Source organism: Notothenia rossii (assembly GCF_949606895.1).
Source record: "Notothenia rossii genome assembly, chromosome: 1".
Classification (NCBI taxonomy): Eukaryota; Metazoa; Chordata; class Actinopteri; order Perciformes; family Nototheniidae; genus Notothenia; species Notothenia rossii.
Window position 1 is genome coordinate 53,344,315 of NC_136912.1, and position 16,001 is coordinate 53,360,315.

Sequence of the window (16,001 nt, forward strand, 5' to 3'; positions counted from 1 at the left end):
ACAAGAATTTAGAGAAATCTGTTTTCCTTCGAGACGGCGCGCCGACATCCGTTTCCGGGTCGCTGCCGGAGGACCTGGGAGTCTGGGACGCGAAAATTTGAGAAATGACAAACGGCTCATTTCCGAGGAATCGCTCGCATCTGCTTGACGCCGGGACGACCGGCTGCCCTCCCCGACAGGCGCACTGACGCGAGGGCCCGCTCATCACTGCGCGCAAAAGTGCGACCGCAGTTTTAATCAAAATTATAACTACAATCCGAAAAAACAGAGGAAGCCTGGCTTCCCTTGGCCTCCAGGAGAAAACGCCACTGGTCTATAGCAATTCTAGTGAACAACGGAACGCTAATATCTTCAAACTACCACAATGATAAAGCATAACTAACCTGCCTATTGAGACCAACGTGAGGTCATTACATGTCTTGTTTTGCGCAAACAAGAAAAACAGTCAGTGAAAGGAGACTTCCACCCAGCCAACGTTTACTCTTTAACCTTTTATTTCAGTTACCTACATTACCTTACACAGGGCACGTGACAAACATTTCAACCTGAGCCATATTATTTTCCCTAAACTTAACCAAACAGTTTAGTTGTGTCATAGTTCTGGGCGTGGCTACTTGGTGTTCCTACGACACAGCACCCAGGAAGTAAACAATGGACAATGACGTTTCACCAACGAGGCGTTTTTGGTAGGTATTTTCTGTGTTAGAGTTTTACTCGCTACAGGGTGTACTTTGAGGGTTTTGACTCACACACCGTTTACATGCATAAAAACCTTCATAACACACAAGGGGACGGGTAATAACCGGAAAAGCATGACATGTGGCCTTTAAGTGAACAAAGTATATATTATCTTGAAATAACACAAGTATCAGTAAACACAACGTACAGGTATTTGGTCATTACAAATGCTGTATATGCAATGCTAAACTACTCATATACCCACTAGTATACAAAGTATCTACATAAAAATACTCTTTCATTCATGTGTAGGTGCGAGAAACTAAATATTTTCTATATAATATTCTGGCATTGGCTCAGTCAGTAGGGGCTTGGACTGGGAGCCGTAGGGTTGCCGGTTCAAGTTCTCCACCAGACCTAAATATGGAGTGTGGACTGCTACTTGGAAAGGTCCCAGTTCACCTCCTGGGCCCTGCCGTGGTGCCCTTGAGCAAGGCACCGGATGACCCCCCCACTCCCATTGCTCCCCGGGCGCTGTACAATAGCTGCCCACTGCTCCTGGTACTAGACTCCTGGTGCTAGGATGGGTTAAATGCAGAGGCCACATGTCACTGTGTGTGCTGTGCTCTGCATGTGAGACTATAAAGAGGGTTTCAGCCCTCCGATTCTATTCTCTAATACCACTCTTTGAAAGGAGACATTTGACAGAATGATTACTTTACTGATAATAGCATACTTGAAGTTAAATCGCTTATCTGCTAAATGTAATGTATAGTCACATTCTTAATTATGGATCACTTGAACTAATGAATGTGTGTGTGTGTGTGTGTGTGTGTGTGTGTGTGTGTGTGTGTGTGTGTGTGTGTGTGTGTGTGTGTCTGTGTGTGTGTGTGTGTGTTTATTCATACCATAAAACTCTTTTAAAAATGCAGACACCAACACATGAGACAGAAGTATAGCTACTGTAGTACAGTTACCAGTTACACACACACACACACACACACACACACACACACACACACACACACACACACACACACACACACACACACACACACACACACACACACACACACACACACACACACACACACACACACACACACACACACACACACAGCGGGTGACCTTGGCGTTGTGCAGCCATTTCACAATTCACTGGCAGGCCAATCGAATCTCTCTCTGTCGATCAATATCCTATTAAAGCAGCACACAAAGAGAGAGAGAGTATGAGAGAGTATAGGTTCGTGTTGCAGCGTGTATTAAATGTAATTGGTCAGTTCAGTATATTTCTGCAGACTGGATTCTGACTTCTCCTCCTCAACCCTCTCTTGCCTCTGTAGTTCCCTCTCGTTTTATATCATTTACTCTCTGATTTTCCCGGTGTTCCCCCCCTTCACTGAGTCTGTGTTAACACATGTAGAAAGAGTTCTCCCTTTAATCAGCCACAGTCCTCGTTCTGTTCAACAGTGACTTTTAAAGTTAAGATAGAGGGTTCAGCAGTGTTTTAAATAATGTGTTGCCTTATTAGTCTGAGTGTTTCTGATCTGACAACACGCAACATGTTTGGTTGGGTAAATCTTGTAAATAAATTGGACAACACATTCTTGCTCCCAACTCTCCAAAAAGCCACATCACGGTCAGTGGGCCCTTAGCAGAAGCTGAGAATAGTTCACACCGGAGTACTTTTCCCCGTACTTTTCCCCTTTAGTTCCGTTAGTACCCCTTATGTTGCGTTCACACCAGAGGTCGCGTTAACCGAATATATTCCGTCTATGAAGGAATTATTTTGACAATGATGGAAAAATTTGAAAGCAGTCCGTCATTTTGATGGATTAGAACAAACTCAGAACAGCGCCAAAGTTTCCCCGCAGCAGGGCTCCGGTGTTATGCCCTTATTATGTCGTTTCCAGACCTAACTATGCCGTACAAATCATTGAAATGTCTGGGAGTTTATGCTTTACGCTGTGGCGCACTCCCGCGAGGTGCAGTGGGCATGCACAACACGGCATAACACCGGCGCTAATCCCCCCCCCCCCCCCCCCCGTGACAGTTCACGAGCGTGCTCTTCCGCCCCCGTCCCCCCGTCCCCCGTCAGTTGTGTACAGACTGACGGGAAATAATGGATTCTGACGGAGATTTTACGATCCTGTCCATCAAAATGACGGGCAGCGAAAAAGTCTAGCGCAACCTCTGGTTCACACCAAAAAGAGTACTTAGTGCCGGGAACTTTTACCCCCATTTTTAGTGCTGCTAGAGAGGTGGTACTATCCTGGGGGGAAAAAGTGCCCCAGTTCTGATTGGCTGGGCGAATTGCAAACCACGCCCCGTAAAACTCTGAAAAGTTTTGTGAATTTGTGGCATTAGCATTATTAGCATTAGCCCCGCGCACCAACGGAGAGAGAATAACTTCTGGCAACACAAAAAAAACATGGGAGCGGTGGAGTGGCGAGGAGGTGTCGGCGTTCTGGCGATTTACTCGGAAGGCTTGGGAGTCCCAGCAGCTTCTACTGAGGCCAGTCCCCAACTCCGGGGACTTCCGGCCGGAGACTTCGGGCGGCAGTATACACCGTGAAGTTGTTTGCGGCCTGCCAGTAAACCGAAAGCAGAAGAAGACGAAGTGACGTCAGCGGCTCATTTGCGTAATCTTCCCTCAGGGAAAAGTACTCCGGTGTGAACGCGATTGGCACTTAGGCCCCGGCCACACGATGACGCTTAAGGCTAAACGCATAGGATTAACGCAAACGCAATCGCAAAAAAGCTTCCGTCCACACGCAATGTTCACCGGATAGTGTCTGTCCACACGAGACAGCTCCGTTTAGCTCCAACTGCTGGAGAAGCTGCAGTACATATGCAAGAGCCTGTACGTGGCGCTGCAACTTCCTCCACAAAAGCAGCGAAGAAGCATGGTTGTCATGGTTGCCCTTCTGTTTATTCTCCGCGTGGGGGCCGAGGGAACCGGGCAGAGTTTTTCGCCAGTCAACGTGTGTTAAAGTTTGCTCCGTTCACCGCTGCATCACAGCGGGAGGAGCTGCAGGTGAGCAGAGCTATGTGTCTCCGTCCTGTCAGATTAGACTTCACTCGCGTTTATGTCCATATCGAGAGAAAGATAAATAATCTGAATTCAGTGTGCAGTTTACTTTGACGCGGGGGTGAGCAGCAGAGGTGGGGAGAGGCGGGGCTATTGTGTCATCATTATCAGAAAATGATCATATAGGTCCTACACACGGAGCCGTTGGACCCCCCAGAGCGTTGCGTATGCCGTTCTATCCACCTTGGGACCCGTTATCGTTTCCGCAGTTGTTTACTGTCATATTCGGTCGTCCTCGTGTGGCCGAACGGTCTATATGACACTAAACAGTAACGCAACCGACCGTTTTCGTCCTCGTGTGGCCTTGTATGGCCTTAGTGCCCTGGGGTAATAAGTGCCGGGGCACTAAGTGCCGGCACTAAGTACTGCAAAGTACACGATGTGAACACGGCTCTTGTCTCCAACTATGCCGCTCTAGTTGCCCCTCGATCATCAGTGTTGGTCAGATTCCATTCTTTTCAGAATAATCTTCGGTTTCTGCTTGTTATATGCATAATGTATCATTATTTTAATTGTAACTCTAAGTTTATCAGTGAGATATTCTCAATTTTAAACCGAAGTCGCTGAATGGCTCCAGCAGCTCATATGCAGCAGTTACCTTAATTAGGACTATGATGTGCTTCACATATAAACAAGTGCAGCAAAACATCTGACAGAAACACAGTGAGCAACACACACACACACACACACACACACACACACACACACACACACACACACACACACACACACACACACACACACACACACACACACACACACACACACACACACACACACACACACACACACACACACACACACAAACACACACCAACACCTGGTGCAGTGCAAACACCATATGGGCATCACAGCCCAAATGGATGTCAATTTTAATAATAATCACAAATGTAATGATAAAAGTAATAAAACTGTGACATTGACACTTTATCTTAAAAATCAAAGGGAACTGTACTATGATCAGACAATTATCTAAGTGAATTATTGATCAATTATAAGATTAAATAATTAGAAACATTTGATGGATTGTTTAAATTAGGTAATAATAACTTTTACAGTAAATTACTTTAAAACATCACTAATACAATAAAGATTAAATGAAGCTGCATTTGGCAAATGGCCAAGTAGTAGCATCAAACATCCACCTTGAGGTCTGAGAGACAGAAAGACATAGAGCAGCTTCTGGATCCGCACCAGTCTGGTTTCAAGGCAGGTCACTCAACAGAAACTGCCCTCCTTGCTGTCTCTGATGAACTGCAAACTGCTAAAGCAGCCTCCCTCTCCTCTGTCATCATCCTTGCGGACCTGTCTGCTGCATTCGATACAGTGAATCATCAGATCCTCCTTCGCACTCTCCAAGAACTTGGAGTTTCAGACTCTGTACTTTCCCTCCTCACCTCATACCTCAAAGACCGCACCTACAGGGTTACTTGGAGAGGGTCGGAGTCCGACCCTTGTCAATTAATTACAGGGGTCCCTCAAGGCTCTGTTCTTGGTCCCCTCCTCTTCTCCTTGTACACAAACTCGCTCGGATCAGTCATTAGCCCGCATGGTTTTTCATACCATTGCTACGCTGACGACACCCATCTAATTCTGTCCTTTCCCCGCTCAGAGACCCAAGTCGTCGCACGCATCTCTGCTTGTCTAGCTGACATCTCTCAGTGGATGTCTGCTCACCACCTCAAGCTCAACCTTGACAAGACTGAACTGCTTTTCCTTCCGGGAAAAGATTGTTCCACTTTTGACCTAACAATCAACATCGGCACCTCTATTGTTTCCCCGACTCAGACTGCAAGGAATCTAGGTGTGACCCTAGATAACAAACTGTCCTTCACTGCAAATATAGCTGCTACAACCCGCTGCTGCAGATACACTCTTTACAACATCAGGAGGATACGTCCCCAGCTGACCCAGAAAGCGACGCAGGTTCTGGTCCAGACTCTTGTCATCTCACGCCTAGACTACAGCAACTCCCTCCTGGCTGTTCTACCTGCATGTGCCATCCGACCTCTGCAGCTCATCCAGAATGCAGCGGCTCGTCTGGTCTTCAACCTTCCTAAATTCTCCCACACCACGCCGCTCCTCCGCTCCCTTCACTGGCTTCCAGTAACTGCTAGAATCCACTTCAAGACAATGGTACTTGCGTACCATGCTGCGAATGGATCTGGCCCTTCCTACATTACATTACATTACATTGCATTTAGCTGACGCTTTTATCCAAAGCGACTTACAATAAGTGCATTCGACCAGGAAGATACAACCTTTAAGAAAACAGAATCATATAAGTACATCAGGTTTCATAGAGCCAAACATTTCAAGTGCTACTCAACTGGCATTTAGAAAGCCAGCCCTTTATTAGTATATAAGTGCTTTGTTAGTAATTCTATCGCTCGAAGTGGAGTCTAAAGAGATGAGTTTTCAGTTTGCGTCGGAAGATGTGTAAGCTATCTGCTGTCCTGATCTCAATGGGGAGCTCATTCCACCATTTTGGAGCCAGGATAGCAAACCCACGTGTTTTTGCTGACGGGAACTTGGGTCCCCCTCGCAGTGCGGGTGCAGCGAGCTGTTTGGCCGATGCAGAGCGGAGTGCACGTGCTGGGGTGTACGGTTTAACCATGTCCTGGATGTAGGAAGGGCCAGATCCATTCACAGCATGGTACGCAAGTACCAGTGTCTTGAAGTGGATTCTAGCAGTTACTGGAAGCCAGTGAAGGGAGCGGAGGAGCGGTGTGGTGTGGGAGAATTTGGGAAGGTTGAAGACCAGACGAGCCGCTGCATTCTGGATGAGCTGCAGAGGTCGGATGGCACATGCAGGTAGACCAGCCAGGAGGGAGTTGCAGTAGTCTAGGCGTGAGATGACGAGAGCCTGGACCAGAATCTGCGCTGATGTCTGGGTCAGCTGGGGACGTATCCTCCTGATGTTGTAAAGCGTGTATCTGCAGCAGCGGGTTGTAGCAGCGATGTTTGCAGTGAAGGACAATTTGTTATCTAGGACCACACCCAGATTCCTTGCAGTCTGAGTCGGGGAAACAACAGAGGTGCCGATGTTGATTGTTAGGTCAAGAGTGGGACAATCTTTTCCCGGAAGGAAGAGCAGTTCAGTCTTGTCAAGGTTGAGCTTGAGGTGATGAGCAGACATCCACCGAGAGATGTCTGCTAGGCAAGCAGAGATGCGTGCGACGACCTGGGTCTCTGAGCGGGGAAAGGACAGAATTAGTTGGGTGTCGTCAGCGTAGCAGTGGTATGAAAAACCATGCGGGCTAATGACAGACCCGAGCGAGTTTGTGTACAGGGAGAAGAGGAGGGGACCAAGAACCGAGCCCTGAGGGACCCATGTAGTTAATTGACAAGGGTCGGACTCGGACCCTCTCCAAGTAACCCTGTAGGTGCGGTCGTTGAGGTATGAGGTGAGGAGGGAAAGTGCAGTGCCTGAAACTCCAAGTTCTTGGAGAGTGCGAAGGAGGATCCGATGGTTCACTGTGTCGAATGCAGCAGACAGGTCGAGAAGGATGATGACAGAGGAGAGGGAGGCTGCTTTAGCAGTGTGCAGTTCATCAGAGACAGCAAGGAGAGCAGTTTCTGTTGAGTGACCTGCCTTGAAACCAGACTGGTGCGGATCCAGAAGGTTGTTCTGATGGAGATAACAGGAGAGTTGTTTAAAGACAGCGCGTTCAAGTGTTTTAGACAGGAACGGGAGGAGAGAGACGGGCCTGTAGTTAATAACATCAGACGGATTGAGAGTGGGTTTCTTAAGGAGAGGGTTTACTCTTGCCTCCTTGAGACTGTTTGGAAAGTGACCAGAAGTTAGAGAAGTGTTGATGAAATGGGTGAGAAATGGTAGAATATCAGGAGCGATAGTCTGAAGGAGGTTTGAGGGGATAGGGTCCAGAGAACAGGTGGTAGGACGGGCAGAGGTAACGAGGGTAAGAACCTCACTTGGAGAGAGAGGGGAGAAGGAGGTCAGTGTGTGGGTGAAGGGAGGGTCTGGTGACCCAGCGGTGAGTAAAGGTGAGTCAGAAAAGGAAGAGCGAATATCATCAACCTTTTTTTCAAAGTGGTTAACAAAGTCGCTTGACAGAAGGGAGGAGGGGGGAGGTGCTTTGGGAGGGTCCAAGAGGGTGGAGAAGATAGAAAATAGTTTTTTGGGATTGGAATAGGAAGATTGGATCTTATCTTGAAAGAAAGTGCTTTTTGCCTGAGAGATGGAAGCAGAGAAAGAGGAGAGGAGAGCCTGATAGGTTAGGAGGTCGTCATGGTGTTTGGATTTCCACCATTTCCGCTCTGCTGCCCGAAGGATGGTTCTATTAGCACGCAGTGCGTCATTTAGCCAGGGAGCAGGAGGGGACTGACGAGCCGGCCGCGATGTGAGAGGACAGAGAGAGTCCAGAGAGGATGAGAGAGTAGAGAGTAGAGTTTTTGCAGCAGCGTTTGGAGGCAGGAGTTGGAACGAGTCAGAGGAAGGGAGGGCTGAGAGCACCGATGAGGCAAAGGTAGAGGGGGAGAGGGAACGGAGGTTACGGCGGACAGGAGCAGAGTTAGAAGAGATTAGGTTGTTATGTTTGGAAAGGGGTAGAGAGAATGAAATGAAGAAGTGATCGGATGTGTGGAGCGGGTTTACAGAGAGGTTAGAAGTAGAGCAGTTCCTTGAGAATATGAGATCAAGGACATTGCCAGCTTTATGAGTTGGTGGGGATGGAGACAGTGAGAAAGCAAAGGTGGTTAACAGAGATGTTAGTTCAGATATCTTCCCTGTCTGGAGGTTGAAGTCTCCGAGAAGTACAGCGGGAGGGCCAGTTTCAGGGATGTGTGAGAGGAGATTATCTAACTCCTCCAAGAAGTCCCCCAAGGCGCCTGGTGGACGGTAGAGAACAACAATGGTTAATTGTATAGGATGGGTTACTGTGACGGCATGGAATTCAAAGGTAGAAGGTGTGAAATTAGGTAGCTTGAAGAGGGAAAAGCTCCATTTGGGAGAGAGCAGGAGACCAGTGCCACCTCCTCTGCCAGAGGGTCTGGGTGTATGGGAGAAGGAATATGCTGTGGAGAGAGCTGCTGGGGTGGATGTGTTGGATGGAGTGATCCAGGTCTCCGTGAGAGCAAGGAAATCCAGAGACTGCAGGGAAGCGTAGCCAGAGATGAAGTCAGCCTTAGGGACAGCTGACTGGCAGTTCCACAGGCCCCCTGAAACGAGATGTTGGATCTCAGTGGAGCATGTGGGATAGACGAGAGCAGGCCGGTGAAATCGATTAGGAGAAACACGGGGCCAGTGATAATTGCGAGAAGACACATGAACAGGAATGCAGAAAATACACATGATTATAGCATGAGGGGCTAGAGAACCCAAGAGAATTGAATAAAACTACATCCAGGACATGGTTAAACCGTGGACCCCAGCACGTGCACTCCGCTCTGCATCGGCCAAACAGCTCGCTGCACCCTCACTGCGAGGGGGACCCAAGTTCCCATCAGCAAAAACACGTGGGTTTGCTATCCTGGCTCCAAAATGGTGGAATGAGCTCTCCATTGACATCAGGATAGCAGAAAGCTTACACATCTTCCGGCGCAGACTGAAAACTCATCTCTTTCGACTCTACTTTGAGCGATAGAACTATTAACAAAGCACTTATATACTAATAAAGGACTGGCTTATCTAAAGCAAGTTGAGTAGCACTTGAAATGTTTTAGCTCTATGAAACTTGATGTACTTATATGATTCAGTTTTCTTCAAGTTTTTATTTTGTCGGTCGAATGCACTTATTGTAAGTCGCTTTGGTTAAAAGCGTCAGCTAAATGCAATGTAATGTAATGCAATATACCCTTTTTTCAACCAAAATGAGTGATGCAGGTTTTTACTCCAAAAAAACCTGCAAAAAATAAGCGATACGTTCCCGTGACAGTGATTTTATTCTCCATATCCAAAATTAGCAGGTAAACAGTTAGAGCAATCATGTCCAAAAGTAATAAAACACTTAAACAGAAATGTAAAGCGCCTCAAAAGTTCAGCCAGTTTCTACATTTGCAGTTATGGCTCTCATGCTAGTACTTTATCTGCAGGGCAGGGAGAAAGAGAGAGAGAGAAAGAGAGAGAGAGAGAGAGATAGAGTGATAGATAGATGAACATGCTCACTTTGCTGAGCTCAGCACCAAACTCTCACCAGGTCTTGTCAGTCCAGCCCCCCCCCCCCCCCCCCCGCTCCTTTTCCTTTCATCCCATCATAATGCTCTCTGTCAATAAAACGATGAAGAGGAGGGATGGAGAAGGCGGTGGAGGTGGGGTGGGGTGGGGGGGGGGGGTGTTTGGGGGGGCTAGAGGCAAGGGGCTAGACGGATGTCCGGGTTTTGAAGCTGATTGCTGGCTTTGTTCAGCAGGATTTTCAAATGGAAGCGTTTGACAACAAAGACCTGACTCTCTCTCTTTCTCTCACCCCTCGCGCATCTCACTTATTTATTAGTGAGAGCCCTCGCCGGCCTTTGTGCAGGAGCGTTCCTCCCCAGAGCAGCAGAGGAACACAGACTTGTGGAGGAGGGTACATTTCAGATGACAGATCAGAGAGGAAGAGGAGTAGCGCTGCGTTGATAAATGCAAATGTTCTCTCGGCTCTCACATACAGCTATAACATCATGATACCACCTCCCAGAGGCCTATACGAAGCTGGTTCAACCTAACCTGGATATGTTTGAGTTAGCCGGTTGGCATAATCCAAAACATACGCGCTCTCGCTAAACGGTACTACGACGCGGGTTATCAAGTGGATCGCTCAAGCCAGCCGTGTCCTATCTAGTAGGGGTGGGCGGATCGATCCCAAAATATCGATACTTCCGATATTACGTTACGTTTCAAAATATCGATACTAGAGCGGATCGATACTTTTATACTTTTTTCCCCGTCTCCTCTACTTGTCAATTTCTTCAAAAAACAATGTGCAGACGAACACAAGTAGGCCTATGCTCTTTTCTTCTCTCTCCACTGCTGTCCTCCTCTCCTCGAGGCTCGCGCACGCGCAGCGCGCTCCCTGCCTGAACGCCGATTATCAAGCTGACTGACAGCAGCCGGCAGGGCAGGACAGCAGCAGCCAGCGACTCGCGAGTGCAACACTCTGGCCCCGTCTCAGGTCGGTTAAATGAAATCCTTGCTTCCCTCACTTGCGTCGTTTCCCTGCATTTAGTCCTTCCCACCAGGGAAGCATGGAGGGACGCAAGGAAACCACGAAAAGCAGGGAAATTAGTTTTAAGATCAATGGGACGTCCTTTCCTCCGGAGCGTCACGTGAAGCGACGTCCGTTTGTGATGACACCGCATCGTCTGACAGCAGCCAGCTCTGTCCCATGCTCTGTCCCAAACACCCCCGCCAAACATTTACTGACACAAACATTTGTATCATCTGTTGTAGACCCCAATAAATAAAATAAAATAAGAACTCATTCTCAAAAAAGATAAACGCCATTCTTAAAATGTATAAACGAACAATAGTTTGATTAATATTGATTAGAGTGCACAATAGAAATAAAATAATTGAGAGAAGAAAGAGACATATTATCTATCAAAACCCAGTTAGATTAACATTCATTGGATTGCACACTGTGTTTGTTTGTGTGGATATGTAGCACATTAACATTTTAATAGCACTTAATGACTGACTGAATGGAAATGACAATAAATGAAAATGTAAAACGAAAAAAGCGATCATGAAAATGTTTCCAATAAATGAATAAAATGATTTTTGACCACTTTGTTGTTCAGATATATCACATATTTGTAACTAAATGATACATGAATTTAAACAAAACACAGTATAAACTGAGGAGTGACTCAAGTGAGTTTCACGTATTTTCTTCACTCCGTTGGAAAACGGCTCTCATGTCAAGAAGCATCAGATCAGTGCATGCGCTGCATCGTCCAATCAGTGAGCGATACACAGTAAGGGGGCGGGGCGATTAACTGAGGATTTCATCAGAGGATGGTCTGGTGGTTCCTCGGTTATCGCTCCTCCAATATCGCTCCTCGCTCCTCGATCCTCGGTCCTCCGGCAGAAATAAGAGCCATGGGACGGTACTCAAGATGGCGAAGACAAATCAACTTCCGGTGAGACCGAGGACCGAGGAGCGAGGAAATAAAAATAGTCAACCTGAGACGGGGCCACACAGGCGCATGAAGGCTGAGAGAAAGAGCAGCGTTGTGTGGAGCAATTTCACAACTGGCAATGAAAACTTAGCGAACTGTGATGTGTGCAAGAGTCTTCTTGCACACATCTTCACTCAGTTCGCTACTCTGGCCACTTTGTATTATTATTTTTCATTTTTGCACTTTAAATTTGCAAAAGTAAAACGTTTATTTGTCTATATAAACTGTCCTGTCTTTATTCATAAAAAATAATTCAGATTTAGTCTATTTATGATGATTTCAGCTCAAAAATCATGTCATGCAGCTCCCCCCTCTATGAAAGTACATAAGAAGCTTTTCATTTAAAAAAGTATCGGTATCGATATCGGCGATACTGGCCCCGAAATACTTGGCATCGGATCGAATCCAGATTTTGTGGTATCGCCCACCCCTACTATCTAGTTAGGTGCACGTTCACATGAAAGGGGTGATATTTGGAGCATTCGACCAATCACAAACATGGACAAGCGTACTGACAGCGCAGCGTCATACTTCCTGAATGAAAAGTCAACTATAATTAGACAAATATGAAGAAGTTAAACTTTAAACATCCATGACTTAAACACTTTATCCAGGATAAAAGCCCCATAGTTGCACCTGCAAGGTGAATACAGCTGGTAAAAGAAAAAGTGTTTGAATGCGTACATTATCATGTTTATGATATCACTGCCCTGTCTAAGACACGAGTGGATCTGACTTTAATTACATTTGTCTCGAGTGTTTCGTCAACTTAATGTGTTGCTTAAAATAATACTTCTGCATACAGTATGTGACACTGTGAGTGTTGCACGGCCAGATAGCCGACGGCTCAGCTGGCTCAGATAAGGAAATGTATGATACGTTATGATGTGATATGCCGCGGACCATAGCCGTGGGAACATGTTTCAAATGGGGGGTGCTGTGGGGATGACACCAGGGCTGGTTCTGACCAATGTGCTGCCCTATCGGCAATATTTTAGCTGGCAATGAAAAACCTTTACAAAAGACCAATACACTATGAAAAGAGAAACATATTGACATGGTGGACAGCTTATATAAAAAGGCTTCAAATGTATTTAATATTATAACATGTTTTAATTGGGGGGGTGGACTTCACACCCTTTAGGGGGTACGGGGGTGCCCCCCCGGGAAGATTTTTTTTACATTTTAAAGTAAAATGCTTCAATCTGGTGCACTTTGAGCGCCCAATTACTAGAGACTGATCTAGGGGGTACAACTCAAAACACCCATATGAAAAATATCGGTTTGCATTTTATTAATCAAATAAGCATGTAAACATTTTCAATAACCTACCATAGCCAATAACAAATAAATGTAACTTATTTTATTTTTGTTGTTCATTCATATCTTATTTTACCAGTTAACATTTATTTATTTATGCATATTTTTAAATCTCTCCAACTTTAAACAATATTTTTGGTTTACTGTCCTATAGTAGGCTATAGCCTACATTGGAATGATTTCAAACCTGTTTTTATTTATCCTAATAATTATAAAGGTGTGCCTTGGAAATATTTGTTTACATAATTGTGATCAATACGTTTGAGACTCACTGAGATAATTTAGACTAAAGTGAACTATCTAAACCCTCAGAGTCCTTTACCTCACTGAACCTCTCAGTCTGACAGGACAGAACTCTCCCTCCACATTATTGTAGAAACAGCTTCTTATATCCGTTAGTGCAGCAGAAGCTAACAACAATCCCCGCCGGTAACGGTGCACCCCCTCTCGCTATCTCTCTCACTTTGGCTGTGAGCTGCGGGCGCCTGATAAGCCAACATCCCCCACTTTCATCACTACAGCGCCCATCGTACAGGGCAAATGGAAAATGTAACCGGGGTGAAAAGGGTTTTATCTTTACTTAATTATGAATGGTGTTACATCAAGGCTGAAAATTGATTTTTTTTTGGTATTATATTAGTATTATATCTTGTAGAAGTGCAGATCCCCTGTCATCCACCAGGGGGTGCTGCAGCACCCTCAGCACCCCTACTTCCCACGGCCCTGCCGCGGACTGTACTTAATGTTACTCTGATCCGGTTATGTTGAGGCAGATATTTAAGTAGCCTAAGCTTTCTTAATGCTAATGTTATAATAGTCAGATTGCTCTGAAGATGGGAGGTGATATTCTATTAATGTTCACGTTCACACAGTCGGTGATTTTTGCCGGCCGTCTTTCCTGCAACGGCAGCTTTTCTGTATTTCCTTAATCCTGTAATATGACTTGATCGCTTTAAACTCCGCATACTGAGCTCTGATTGGTCAGCAGGCAGTGCTTTCACTGAGTTGAGCTCTTAGCCTGCAACCTAACCTGCTCCGGGGCAGGATAGCCGCACAGCATAATTTACCATGGAGATCTAGCCTACTAAAAAGAGAACCAGCTTCGTAGGACCGGAAACCCCGAGTGTTCCCTAAAGTTAGCCGGCTAAGCGAAAATCCTGCTTCGTAGTATACCCCCCTGGACTGATATTCAACATGTAAACACAAACATATCATTTTGGTATTAACAGCTGAGGAGGTGGTGAGGGAAATAAAGTTCTGTTGACTTCCCATCATGTTGTTGACAGATGTGTCTTAAAGTGAGGAAGAGTCTTTGCTCAGGCCTGGAGATCATGGTTGAACAAATATGGAAGTGTCTAGCTCAGTTAAATTAGAAGTTGTATCAAGTTAAATTCATCTTCCATGATCAACACAGTATATATCAAATGCTAGGTTTTGACATCTATAAGAATCTATATGATGCAGTTTGCCGATTGTGCAGTGTTACATTTTTATTCTCCAACATAAAGGTCTAAAAAGAGTATTTGTTTGTTTGACCCAGCAGTAGTCCAATTTCTGAAAACAGTCTCAATTGTTACAATGGGGTATGGAAGGCAGGACACAAATGCAGGATAAAACAGAGAAGGCAGATATAAGAATCCGAACAAAAGGCAAGCTTTTTTTTTAAAATAATAGTGAAACAAGACAAGACACAAGGAGGGAAAACATTTCAACCTAAGACAGGAAATTATTAACACAAAAACCAAAATCATGAAACTCAATAATGCCCATCAGAGGGTACATTTCAACTGCAGGGAAATCCCCCACGGTTGTTAATAAGCCTCAACGTCACCTGCTGCTCCTTCACACTGAAAGCTCCCCATGAGGTTGTTCAGGATCAGGACCCCCAGGGCAGGTCACATGAAATGCCTCAACATGTGTGAAATAATGCTTCTCCCCCTCTCTCTTTCAGCACCTATTGCAGCCGGCACCGGCCCTAATTTCTCATTGACCGACCTGGACAGCTCCTCCTACTACAGCATGAGTCCAGGAGCCATGAGGAGACCGCTACCAAGCACCTCCTCCAGCAGGTACACACTCACACACACACACACACACACACACACACACATACACACACACACACACACACACACACACACACACACACACACACACACACACACACACAATCCAGATCTAAAGGTCTTAGACCAGTTACACCTTTGACTGTGCAGCAAATGAAAGCCTGTGAGAAAACCACAGTTAACAGGAGCGTAGTGAAACCAAACTCATATGTTTGACCCAAACTTTGTATAGCAGTGAAAGGCAAGAGAAAACGGAGGTATCGGCACATGCATACACTGACTGCAGAGCACTGGATGTCAGTCAGAACAGCTCGAACCATCACTTCCTCACTGTCACACACACCTGATCCAGCACTAATGCTCTGCACTCGCTCTGCAGGTGAGGTGAAAACAGAGGAAAGGCTTTTTGTGGAACCATGCACAGCAGTGTGAGACATTGGACAGGGTCTCAACTGTACGCTCAGATAGAGCAAAAGTGATAATATGTCCTGTGTAACACACATCATACAGAAGGAACCCCTTCTTCTGCAGAAAACAAAGAAACACACCCATTAGAGCAGCAGTAACATTCATCCACTTCAACTTCAAAGTTATCTCTCCAAACATGTTAGAATACATCTCAACAGACATAAAATCATACATATCAATGTTTACACACACACACACACACACACACACACACACACACACACACACACACACACACACACACACACACACACACA

At 45.8% G+C, this 16,001-nt stretch overlaps 1 protein-coding gene across 1 annotated transcript in view; it reads left to right on the top strand.

The window, feature by feature from the left end:
- nfia (nuclear factor I/A) overlaps window positions 1-16,001 on the top strand; it is a 234,917-nt gene that overhangs the window by 182,599 nt on the left and 36,317 nt on the right. Inside the window, exon 5 of the mRNA XM_079649883.1 lies at window positions 15,162-15,394. Coding sequence (XP_079506009.1) covers window positions 15,162-15,394 — 233 coding nt within the window. The remainder of the gene's footprint in view (window positions 1-15,161; window positions 15,395-16,001) is intronic.